Below are 13,201 nucleotides of genomic sequence, written 5' to 3'. Positions count from 1 at the left end.
AGTGCTTAGCATATTTGCCTCACACCTCCAGGGTTGGAGGTTTGAATCCTGCCTTGTCCCTGTGTGCATCGAGTTTGCATGTTCTCCCCGTGCTTCTGGCTACTCTGGTTTCCTCTCCCAGTCTAAACACATGCGTTGTAGGCTGATTAGCATTTCCAAATTGTCAGTAGTGTACAATTGTCATGGGTTAGCACCGTGCCCATGGTGTCCCCTGCCTTGTACTCCTTGTTTCCTGGGATATGCTCCAGGGTTCCCACGACTCTGTGCTGGATAAGCACTATGGAAACTGGATAGATGTAACAGTGGGTGAACTTATCTTGATTTACTTATTTTTTGTAAAAAGCAAATGGTGTCATAACTTCTGTAATATAAATAAGACGATGGCACATAGCAGAAGCATTAAAAGATATCAGAGAGAAAGACCTGGCACATACTGTACAGTATCCTAACTTTCAATGTTGATTAAATGGTTGTTGTTGTTTTTTTTTTGTATGGTTCGACGTTAAGTCACATTTTAAACTAATTTAGACTTGAACAGAACGCAAATGATAAACCAGTCGCTAGGTATGAAGTTATTCTTCGGTCTAAAAGCTCAAACACTGAACTCTATACAGAGAAGTTTGAAATCCAGAAGCTAATGCTACAGTAAGCTATGGCACAAGAGGAGCACCACAGGCGGCGGGTTATGATGGTGGTGATGGTGTTGTTACACAGCAGTCGGGTTTCTGAGGGTTTTCAGTTGCTAAAGTAGCTTTCAGGGCTCTCATGGAAAACCGACTACGCTGGATGTAATCAGTCGCGTTTGTAGCTGATCACACTAGGCTTGAAGTGAGCTGCTTCAGGAAGGTGTTACTGTGGAGGATTTCGCTTATCTACTTGAACGGGCGTTTCTTTAACGTAGGGGAAGGGGGTTTGGTCTATGCGTGTAGAGTGTGTTTATTATTTATATGACCAGCTAGTCTGCTGCAGTAGTAACACTGTGCTTGCAGTTTCCCTGTCTGCCTGTCTGTTACCTGTAAGTATGTAGTACACGACGTTTCCGCGTCATGTCCTGCTTATTTTAAACACTGCTTATGGATTAGTGTAACTCGGGGACAGATTGAGCAGCTGCGCTTTCGCCACTACCACTCTGAGAGAAAAAAAAATGCCGTCTTCGGAGGAAGGTTTATCCGGAGGTGACGTGGTTACTGTAAAACATGAGCTAAAAAACGGTAAGTCTGGGGTTTGCAAGACATCTGGGATTTATGTTCACACTTTGCTGGTTAGTTTACTTGGCGGTTTTAGCAGCGTTGTGAGCTAACAGCTTGCCCGCCAACTGACCTGTCATAAGCCGCGGTGCACACGCATGCATACGCTTTTAACAACACTGTAATACACGCTCACATTAAACTCCGGTTTATCAGAGCTTATATTCATCTTGAATGAGCTTTGTGCCTCTCCTAGAATAACTGCCAGTGCTACTATTGTTGTAGTCGCAATACTGGGGCCTCTCAAAGACGGGAAAATGAAGTAAAAAGCAGTGTAGCTGTCAGTCAGTTTGCGGTGTTAACCAGAGATACCCTGGGCTGAGGAAATGAGAAGCTATAGTTAGCTAAGCTAGCTGGTCCTCTGTAGTGTGCAGCCTCGCCAATGTAGGTCACCTAGTTTGCTTAAAAAAAAAACAAAAACCAACTCATATCAGTTCAATTTTGGCTTCAACGTAACCAAATAAAAATTATTAAAATAACACCCAGGCCCTGGTTTATTCAGTTGTCCTGTCATAACTTAGTCCAAAATGATTGTGATTCTTCAGGAAAATGAGTAATAAAAACCCATTGTGATGCTGTGTAGAGTATTTCTTAAAAAAACAAACAATTTTTTACAGTATTAATAGTATAACTTTTTCTGTAATACAGTGAATTCAAACTTTTATACACCGTATAATTAATATTCATCCTAACTAAAAGCATTGAGCCTCTTCTTGTAGTGTGTAACAAGTTTGGAGACACTTGCTGAGGGATCAGGGACACTCATCCATCCAAAACGTGGGTTTGTACTGCTACGCTGTCTGCTGTTCAACTGGGATTCAAATTCAGAGACTGAAATGGCAAGAAACATGTCATTTCCATGTTGATTTGGATGCACGTCGTCATAAGACCTATCCTCAGCCAAGTTGTAACCTCCTGGCAGAGACAACCAGGTTATGTTTAAAGAATTGCTAGCACCCAACAGGATTCATGATGAGCACCAATCTTCAAAAGAACCCCTGGACCAGTAATTACAAAACAAGCCTTGATTTTACAATCAGTCCCTCCAGGATTTATCGCTTTTGCGGTTGCAGATATAAATGCAAAATCAAGCAAACTATGCAATATTCGGAGTAGCTTGCAGTTTTTCAAAATTACCGCAGATTTTCCACAGATTTGGGCCAAGACGCGTCATGTGATGTCATCACAACGCACATTCAGCCAAAACCCTCTTTGATTCACGTGCGTTGAACATGAGTACAGCTAAAAGGTCAACAAACAACACTGCGAAAGACAATGCAATTGCAATTTCATGAATTCAAGTAGTTTTCTGTAAAAAAGCACAAAAACCTCTGCAAATTGCATCGCAGATTTTGAAAAAATCAGCAGCAAAATCAAGAATTTTTGTTTCGCAACAATCACAAAAAAAAATATAGCTGCAAGCAGCAATTATCCGGGTTCAAGCCGTTTAGGACCCTTAAAGACGTTAAAAGATACTTTTTAACATCGTGCAATCCTATAAGCACCTAAATCAAAGAAAAACCAAGATAATTATAAGAAATATCGGCCTTAATTAAGCTTGCCTAATAGTTGCTGAACATTGATTGACGGCCATGACGTTGAATCCCATTGGTGGCCATGTTTTTCAAGATTCACAATTGTACCCATATACGCTGATAGGACCTTAGACAGTGACAATTCTTGCAATATTTATTTATCAAGTCTATTGGACCAATGGTTCCACATTTAGTACCAATTTCATGTTTTGTTCTGTTATAGCGCCACCAACTGGTCACAGTCAGTCATTTTTTTAGATCTGTCCTCAGATTGAGTCCATAAATAAGTATCCCAAGATTGGTGAAAATATTTCATTCTGTTCAAGAGTTACAGCCAATTAAGTAAAAGAGGCCACGCCTACTTCAAACGTTTTGATGCCCTAGCGAGGGTAAAACATTTTTTTTTTGATAATTATTGAGCTAAGTAGTCCAAAGAATTGTCTTGTAATAGTTTTATTTCAGTTGAGTGAAAAACTTAGGACTAGTTCACAAAACTAAGTTTTTAAAATAATCTCAAATATTTAAGGAATGATTTGATTTAAGCAGTGGTCCTGGAGGCAAAGTTGTTCAGAATGAGGAGATCTAACATGATACAAAGAACATGTGTATGTCTGAAACATTGTATAATATACAATCATTTACACACATTTTCATGTTTTTTTTATTACTATTAGCGCCACCAAGCAGCCAAACTCTGCAATTTTTGTCACGTGACCTCAGACTGAAACCTTACATAAGTATACCAAGTTGGTGAAAATAACTCATTCCGTTGAAGAGTTATTGCCTATGTAACTAATGTGGCTAAGTCCACTACCTTTACTTTTTGCATGCCGTTGACATGTAAAATTGAAAGTTAAAAAATTTTTATTGAGCAAAAAACCTACAACTACTTCGCAAAAATAGGTTTTTAACATTATCTGAAATATATACTGAATGGTTTCATGGACACCAATGGTTCTTGAGGCAAAGTTGTTTAGAATGAGAAGAGCTATCGTTTGAAATATATTACTATATGCAACCATTAACACCTACAAAAACCTACTTTATACAAACCTCTGTTTAATTTAAATAGGTCCGCCAAGTTTAGTTCCAATTGGCCATTGTTAACCTTGTCTAATAGCTGCTGAAAGCTGATTGGCTGATGGTGGCCATGTTATTCAACATACGTGAATGCCTTCATAGACGATGATGGAACCTGAGACAAAGACACTCAGGCGACCTTAGATTGACCTCATACATAAGCATGCAGAGTTTGGTGAAGATATCCTATTTCGTTCAAGAGTTATAGACATTTACATAAAAGTGGCCATGCCTACTTTGTATGTTTTCGCATACCATAGCAACCTCGAGTCAAAAGTTCAAACTTTTTTGATAATTATTGATATTGAGACTCCATAGAATCGTTCGGCACTGGTTTGGTCCCGATAGGACGAAAAACCTAGGACTAGTTCGCAAAAGTAGGTTTTCCGAAAAAAAAAATCCAAGATGGCAGAAAATTGTTAATGACGGAAATGAACGCTGAGATATATGTTTTGTTCGTCTTGTTCCAAGGATTCCATAGATATAACATGGGCTTGATATTCATTTCTTGTTTATAGAACCAACTGTTGCATGTTTAAGCTATCTCACACTAGCAATTGTGCTGTTGTAATGAATATCAGCCCAGTTGTGAATGCCTGCTGCAATCGGCCTGTGGCTTCGTATCTATGGCCAGATCACAGCCGTGCTGATATTCAGTATAACAATGCTCTTGCTTGTGTGATATTGCTTAATTGTACAACAGTTCGTTCTGGTCCACTAATTTGATTGGTCGAGGCGTTTGACTTAAAATGCGAAAGCTTGTCAGATGAAGGGACACCAATTTTACTAGAATGTACAATTCAGTGTGAGCTAGCTAGCTGGATATCCCACATGCTGTAAAGTGTTTGTAGCTTCTTTGGGATGTATTTCTGTATAGCAGAGCAAAAATAAACAGAAATTTTGGCTATATTACATCTGAAAAAGTGAGACTGGTGAGGGAAAGACTGTTTATAGCTGTTATAAAGTATGTGATCACTTACAGGAAATAACTTGTTTCATAGACTTTCCATGACATTGAATGTAATTTTAAATCAATAAAAAAAAAGTATGACGTTTTTATAAAGATTTTTTTTGAATGTGAAATTACTGTGGTATAAGAGAAATGAAAACATTGGGATAATGTAGTTATTGGAAAATGAGCCACTCTGGTGCGGTAACGGCATCATATCCCCCTGCTGGTGATTGTTTTCATGTAACAGCGCACGCTCTTATGTTTTATTCCTTATTTACTCAAGACTGACATTTTGGGAACCGTAGAACTGAAGCCTTATTAATCAAGAAAACGGAAATCAGCAAGCTTTGCAAGTTCTGTCATTGGTCTGGTTTATGTTCGATCCGGTTTAAATTTCCTGTTATTATCAGTTTTTCGAAAAAAGTCTTGCCCAAGTACAGTACTTTAAACTGCAGTTTTTGGTCGCTGCAATTGATTAATCTAGTCATGAAATTTATTTTAGTAGCCTACCTTATGCTTTCCAATCAGGGATTTTTTGTAGAAAACCAGAGCATGCAAACAGTTAAAAAAAAAAAAATGACTGGAATATTTAGCGTGTTGTTAAATGTACATACGCTCCTGTTAATGCAGTGACACTGAGCATTATGATAAGTCAGTAATGCATAGAGTGAAAGCGATGAGAGATAAGTGCCTTGTGTGGTTAATGCATGTGTGTGTGTGTGTGTGTGAGAGAGAGAGAGATAGAGCAGGAATGTGTTTATCTCAGTGCACATGCTCATCACAGCCACCTAAAGGAACATGTGACCTCTTACTATTTGTATGCTTTAGATAGCACATGTGCAGGCCTACTCTTCTCAAATGCTGTTCCACGTAGTCCATTCACACAGCCCTCACCTCTAGCAACATTCAGACATCTCTAAACAATACTCCCATTAACATGTATACCCTGTGCACTGAATGTTCACATGTTAATCGTAGTAATATTCATTGCTTTTCTGCCAAGCGCAACAGTACAGCTCTATGCTATACAGCATTTCTTCTCGATAGACAAGTGACATCATTGCAGTAAGTCAGTCATTGATTCTTAAATCAACGTGATTGTAATATGCTAATGAAAGACGTCACTGATTTTGGAAATGCCTGTGTGACATAGACACAGATATTTTTGCGTGTGATATTTCCTGTGTGCTGAATTCTCAAATCTGATTGATTGGTCAGAAGGGGCTGATTCATTTTCTGTACCAGCCTGGCTCTGACAGTAGCACCAGCTGTAATTAAAATCATTTATATTAACAGACTGGTTCTAATGTTTTCTCATTTCTATAGTAGCACCTCATTCACAGGGGCTTATATGGAGGATGGTCTACATAAACAAAACAATACTAATTTGTTAATAAAAACACATTTGAAATAAGCGTTTTTTTAACAAAAAAACAAAACCTTTTTTTGCGAGGAGACGTCTTTTTTTTTTTTTTTTTAAACATTTTTACCGTTTCTGGAAGGAGTCTCGTAACAGTCACGGGAGAGCCTTCAGGACTTTCTGGTTTCTTGGGAATATCGAGGAAAAGCTGCGTTTATGTGTCTTATAAACTTTAAAAGAGAGGAAAAAAGAGAGGCTGGTAAGAAAAGGACCGTGTATCAGTCCGTACAGTATTTCACATAGTTTTTTTAGGATTGTTTGGCCGAATAATGCTTGATTTTTCATTCTTTTTTTGTGGGAAAACTGCTCGAATTGGCGAAATTGCTTTGTATGGTTTGTTGGTAAACAAATCCTTTTAGCTGTACTCGTGTTCAGCACTTGTGAATCGAAGAGGGATTTGGCTGATTGTGCATAAGTTGTGATGACGTCACATGACGCATCTTGGCCCAAATTTGCTTGATTATGCATTCATTTCTGCGATCCAAAAACCCTGAGGAACTGGTAATAGCTACTATAATGTAAGTGATTAGAGGATGTTCCACACCATTAAGTGCAACTATAAATGGTTACAAATCACAATATTTTGTTCATTAATAAATAAAAATTGTAATTGTTGGCAAATTGGTGTGGTATAAGATTCACTTTGGGAATTTTAGGAATATAATCCACTCAGGGTGGTAACAGCCCTCCTAAAGTGTTTTGTTTTTTACAACCACTTTTTATTTTACTTGTACCTAGCTATGTGTTAAAGCTGTCATGAAACTGGGGTTAAAGTATTCGGGTGGTAATTTGTAATTAAAAGATAAGTCTGTCCACTCGCTGTGGTGTAAGAGGAGTAAAACACTTCAGACATGCTGTTATAGGAAACGTATCAATATCAGGCTGGCCCGCATCACACTACATCGTCCTGGATTATTTTCCGATAACAGCACGTCCTGTTGTGTTTTGTCAAATTGTAAGATGATATAGAATCAGCCTCTTGTTTGTTCCTCTCTCCAGCAAACCTGACGGGTCATGTGGAACGTGTAGGCATTGAGAATTTCGAGCTGCTGAAGGTTCTGGGTACAGGAGGTGAGTACCAGTGGACCTGCTTCTATGCTTCTGGTCTCTGTCCTCCACTTGGGTGCACTCAGATCTCATTATTTTTGAACAGCGTACGGAAAAGTGTTCTTGGTGCGCAAAGTGAGCGGACACGACTCAGACAAGCTGTACGCCATGAAGGTGCTGAAAAAGGCCACCATCGTGCAGAAGGCGAAGACAGCCGAGCACACACGTACAGAGAGGCAGGTGCTGGAGCATATCAGACAGTCTCCGTTCCTTGTGACCCTGCACTATGCCTTCCAGACAGACACCAAGCTTCACCTCATTTTAGGTACGTGTCTTCTTTTTCAATTTGCACTTACAGTTGAGGTCATAAGTTGTTAATAATTTCAAAAAAGTGATAATAATATGAGGGATCTTAAAAATCATATTTTGTTTATTTATTTAGAACTGCAATTAATAAGCCATTTCACATAACAGTGGTGAAAACTGTTACTATTTTGTTTAAAGATCTTATTTTTTTCATTTAGTACTGCCCTTCAGAAGCTACATAAGATACTTACAGGTTTTCCAGGAGACAAAATAATAACAATTTACACCGATCATCCTGTTCAAAAGTTTACACACCTCTGGCTCTTAACGTACCGTGTTGCCTTCTTGAGCATCAGTGAATGTTTGCACCTTTTGTAATAGTTGTGTACGATTCCCTCAGCTGTCCTCGGCATGAAAAGATGGATCTCAAACAGAGATGCACCGATGAAGGCAATTTGTCATGCTATCGGCTATCGGCCGACAGTTTTAAAACATCTGATGATCAGGGCCGATTATATCCTGCCAATCAAAAGAGGGCAGGAAAACACATAGATTTTGTGCTGTGTGTAAAGATGATATCTCTTGTGTGGAATGATGACAAAACTGCAGTTTGTAATCTCTGTAATCTCTGCACTGCTAAAATTTACACCGGACGCTGCAGCGGTGAAGCGGGAGTTTCGGAGTCTAGTCTATTTTTTTTTGCCGAGCTGCTCGTGCTGAATCAAAGCACCAGTACACCGTTGAAATTTTTAAATGAAGATGAGTTGACAAAAAAGTATATATTGCACAGAAAAATATATTTGTAGGGTAGTATATTTCATATCCAGTTAATGTTAATATATAAAAAACTTGATATTATATATTACCAGTTTGATGTCAGTGATGAAGTAGAAATGCTTTTGTTTGTGGTGAGTGAATGTCAGACTAACCGGAGGTTTTTTAGAATTCAGTCAATGTTAATATGAATGAATAACATTCAGTAAGTTAAGAAATCTTACTTTAATCTTCAGAATTTAGTTCATGTGTTCATGTTAATTAGAGTAATGTGTTTTCTGTTTATGAGACCAGTTACTGTGAAACAACCTGTTGAAATGGAGAGAATAAAGTTTTTATTTGCATTTTTTCAGAATTGTTGAATTAATCATTATTAATTTAAAAGAAGGCAAAAAAGGCGGAACTATCGGTATCAGCCGATATCACTCTGAATAATTGGTTATCGGCTGAGTAATTTAGTACCCGTGCATCTCTAATCTCATCATCATATAGCCGTTGTTGGAAAGGGGTCAAGCAGAAGATGCTGGAAAAGTAAATAATGTGCAGGAACCTGGAGGATTTTTCTGAAGAACAGTGGGCAGTTTAACTGTTCAGGACAAACAAGGGCCTCATGAACAACTATCACAAAACATAAACACAGTCATTGATCATCCAGGTAACGACACACAGTATTAAGAATCGAGCGTATGTAAACTTTTGAACAGGATCATTTGTGTAAATTCAGTTATTATTGTGTCTTGTGGACTACATGTAAACATATGTTGTGAGAGATAACTTATTCAGGGTGGGACTAAAGAAAAATCTAAATGCAATTTTTATGATCCCTCTTATTTATTTATTTATTTATTTAAATTATTAATATTTGACATATTCTGGAAGGTGTATGTAAATTTATGACCTCAGCTGTATACTCCATTGTAACTTCATAAGAGTAAAATGTGTTGCACATGTAGGCAACAAAACGGTATCTAAAGTACATTCTGTTTTCATCAGTATATGTTTATTTGGAACGATGCTGTGAACCGTATTAGAGAGATCATTTCTCAGAGCCATCTGCAAGCAGCAGTGAGTTTAGATTGATGCCAGGCTCTGATTGCAGACTATGTGAATGGGGGAGAGCTCTTCACACACTTGGTGCAAAGGGTCCATTTCAAAGAGCAAGAGGTCGCTTTGTACAGTGGAGAGATCGTACTGGCACTGGAACACTTACATCAGGTAAGGAGCATGGCATCTCGATGTTTTGTGTATAATTCATCAGGACAAAGGTCTTGGTTTTCTGTGATCATCCATCAAAGTACTCTGACTTGTGCCTGCTGTTAAATGTTTGACTATGCCACCCTGCACACTCTGCCAAGAGAAACATACCATATAATGTATTTTATCTATCTCTTCCCCCAGACCCAGCTCTAATCAATTAAACAGCAAGCCTGTTTTGCTCAGAAATATGTCAAAATACAGAAGAAAAAAAAGATTTTTAAATTGGGAATACTGTGAAAGTCTCTTGTAAGAGTTTCACTTCACTTCAGCCCTTCTCCTTTCCCTAGTCATTATACATCACATCTGCTCCATTTTTTTGCTGTTGCAGAGAATCCAGGGCAGCCAATTTAATGGACACAGATATAGCCCAAATGTTCTCAAAGGCATTGTTTACAGAAAGCAGAAGAACACTATTTTTGCTTCATGTTGATTCCCTGCACAGCTGCAATTTCTGATGGAGACAAATATTGCCCAGGGGTGGGCAAAAAAAACAAAAAAAAAAACAGACTCAGTTTCACAGCACACATACTGACAGCTTGTGGCTCATGTGAATGTTAAAACCCTTAAAGCTTCATACAGGCTGCTGTTCTGAAGCTTAGAGCTCATTTATAAATAAAAGAGGATTTCATGAATGCAAAACAAAGAGAAATCTTGCTAATTAGTTTCAGCGGTATCTTTCTGTTCACAAAAATCAGCATTTCTGTTTCCCTTTTCTTCTCTCTTTTTTTTTATTTTTTAGCTAGGGGTTGTCTACAGAGACCTAAAACTGGAGAACATTCTTCTGGACTCAATTGGTCACATTGTCCTGACAGACTTTGGACTTAGCAAGGAATTTGATGAGGTGAGGCCAGTCATATACTGTACATTTCAGTACTGCCACAAAGCAGTCTTTGGCTGTAGATCGTACACTTGATTCAGTTGTGCGTCAGAGCAGTATTTTGCTATGAAATCTCAGAGATTTAAGAGAGTGAACTTCAATGTAAAAGTTTAGAGACAGATTATAAAATGTTGCATTACACTGATATAAGACAGCAGGGTAAAAAGCATAGGAAGTCCTACGTTGTGTGTGTTAAAACAGTCAAGGAAGATCCAGTTTAGGCTCTTAAACGAGACTTGGATGAAAACAGCGTTTTTCCTCATTACTTTCCAGAGACCACCCAGCTCTGTACATGCACACCCTAGCATGCTTTGCTCTTGTCAAACATGTTTAGCTGACCCATAGTTGACCCATGCATACCAGTTACAATATATAATGTTTAGCTTCAATGTAATTTATCTTTTTCACCTGTTGAAAAATGTTGTTGCAAGCTGGGCTGCATAGAAACTAGGAAGCATGTAGCTCATAAAGCTCTTTCCCTTACTTACTGTTGCTCCACTCCTCACCTTGTAGCTAGAGAGGGCTTACTCCGTGTGTGGCACAATTGAATACATGGCCCCTGAGATTGTAGAAGGTGGAGAATCTGGACATGACAAGGTACTTATACATTGGTCTTCTCCTTACTTTATTTCAGCCATTTGCTCTGCTTGTCTGGTAACAGAGTTAATGTATTACTTAGCTATGTGTAATAAATACATACATTAGATACATAGATACCTCTTACTTGCAGGCAGTGGACTGGTGGAGTCTTGGGGTGCTGATGTATGAGCTCATGACTGGTGGCTCTCCTTTCACTGTGGATGGTGATGAGAACTCCCACTCCGATATAGCTAAGTAAATACACATTACACTGTGGTTTTTGGTTGTTGTGTTTTTTTTTAAATGTATGCAGGCCATTAATGTCAGTGCTGTTCTGTTATGTATAACTGCTTAGCACTGACCGTTTGTTAAAACGGAACGTGATTTCATGTTGCTTTCAGAACATCGCTGCATGCTTAGTTCTTTGAGTGAAAGAGAGTTTGTCTCCGGTGAAACTAGAACTGTTGAGATAAATAGGAAGCCTCAGTTTGATATTGTGGTTTGATAATTTACTTACTTCCTAATTAAATCTGTAGGGGGGTGTGGTTTTTTTTGCACACTCTACAGTTTTGTATATGACAAGGACTTATAGTGTAACAAAACACACATGGTTTAGAATGTTTTGGCTGATAATTTGCACCACATTGGATTTTGTGTACTTGTGTATATCTTTTACTGTTTGAGTGTTTATTGTATGAGAGTTTGTCAACTGATGATGTGGTGAATAAAGGGGAAATTATTTGGTCCAGCAACAAAATGCACCTGTAGAAGCCTATGATGTACTATAATCAGTCCCTCCAGGATTTCGCAGCTTTGCGATGGCAGAAATAAACGTGAAATCAAACAAAAAAAAAAATTTTTAATCAGATTTTCCACAGATTTGGGCTAAGATGCATAATGTGACATCATCACAACGCGCGTTCAACCAAAAGCCCTCTTCGATTCATGTGTCTCGAACATGAGTACAGTTAAAAGGTCTAATTTACCAGCAAACATCATTGCGAAAGAGCGTGCAAAACAATTTTGTGAAATTGCAATTTCTCCAATTCGAGCAGTTTTCTGCAAAACAACCAACAACAAAATCCACAAATTTGCATGGCAAATTTTGAACAAAGTCGCAACAAAGTCAAGCGTTTTTGGCCGCAACGATCACAAAATTTTATTTTTTTTTTAAATCTCTGCGTGATCCAATACGGACTGTGTAATGTAGGTTTTTACTCGCCTACTTTTTTTGGATTAGAAAAATGATTATTGTGATCCCTTCTAATATTTCAGTGGCTTTTGCACCCACAGTTTGCTATCTTTACATGAGAGTACATACATATCTAGACCTTGGAACACTTGATAACCAAAAGAGAGTATGGCACCTTATATATCTGTTTTTATTGCTCTTTCTCACATCACAGGAGAATTCTGAAGAAGGATCCTCCATACCCCAAGGACATGGGGCCCTTGGCCAAAGACATCATTCAGCGACTCCTCATTAAGGACCCAAAGAAAAGGCTAGGCTCTGGGCTCTCAGGGGCTCAGGATGTAAAGAGCCACCCTTTTTACCAGGCAAGAAATGGCATCAATCCTATTAGAAATATTAAAGCAGAAATTTACTTGACTCAAGGTAAATCATTGTTACAGCTCTCTTTGAGGTACAAGCACATAGTAACTGAACAGAAATACTTGTGTCTCATTCAGAAAATAAACTGGGAGGATCTGGCTGCCAAGAAAGTGCCAGCTCCCTTTAAGCCAGTCATCCGGGATGAACTAGACGTGAGTAACTTTGCGGAAGAGTTCACGGAGATGGATCCTACTTACTCCCCTGCCGCACTGCCTCAGAACTGCGACCGCATTTTCCAGGTGAGGGTCAGAGAGCCTGACTTCTCAGGAACACAGAAATGTACAGTTTAATTCATTCAGAACGTTAAACACATTATAGACGCAAAGCTGAACTGATTTTTTTTAGACAAGAAAGGACATACGGTTAGTTTCTGTGGTGGTGAAGTTGACCCTCTATTTGCCTTCGGGTGAAAGTAAAGAGTGATATTTGACATTCTATAATGATAGTGTAAATAATGTAAGCCTGGCTGGCTGTGTTGGTATTGAAATGAGCAGAAGGGCTGTTTAGAGGCATGT

The 13,201-nt window shown here is 38.5% G+C and overlaps 1 protein-coding gene across 2 annotated transcripts in view; it reads left to right on the top strand.

The window, feature by feature from the left end:
* Window positions 1–628: 628 nt before the first annotated feature.
* The window catches only part of rps6ka5 (ribosomal protein S6 kinase, polypeptide 5), a 28,290-nt gene continuing 15,717 nt past the window's right edge, over window positions 629–13,201 (top strand). The window contains exons 1-10 of one of the 2 annotated variants that reach the window (XM_053682643.1): window positions 629–645; window positions 1,083–1,211; window positions 7,234–7,305; window positions 7,388–7,606; window positions 9,461–9,576; window positions 10,358–10,459; window positions 11,009–11,092; window positions 11,226–11,329; window positions 12,481–12,631; window positions 12,764–12,925. In XM_053682643.1, coding sequence (XP_053538618.1) covers window positions 1,145–1,211; window positions 7,234–7,305; window positions 7,388–7,606; window positions 9,461–9,576; window positions 10,358–10,459; window positions 11,009–11,092; window positions 11,226–11,329; window positions 12,481–12,631; window positions 12,764–12,925 — 1,077 coding nt within the window. In that variant the 5' untranslated portion in view covers window positions 629–645; window positions 1,083–1,144. Of the gene's footprint in view, window positions 646–674; window positions 1,212–7,233; window positions 7,306–7,387; window positions 7,607–9,460; window positions 9,577–10,357; window positions 10,460–11,008; window positions 11,093–11,225; window positions 11,330–12,480; window positions 12,632–12,763; window positions 12,926–13,201 lie in introns of those variants that run through there. The other variant, XM_017476987.3, reaches the window with a different exon arrangement.

Source organism: Ictalurus punctatus, chromosome 9 (assembly GCF_001660625.3).
Source record: "Ictalurus punctatus breed USDA103 chromosome 9, Coco_2.0, whole genome shotgun sequence".
NCBI classification, from domain to species: domain Eukaryota; kingdom Metazoa; phylum Chordata; class Actinopteri; order Siluriformes; family Ictaluridae; genus Ictalurus; species Ictalurus punctatus.
The sequence above is the reverse complement of the archived record's forward strand: the minus strand, read 5'-3'. Positions and strand labels throughout refer to the sequence as shown.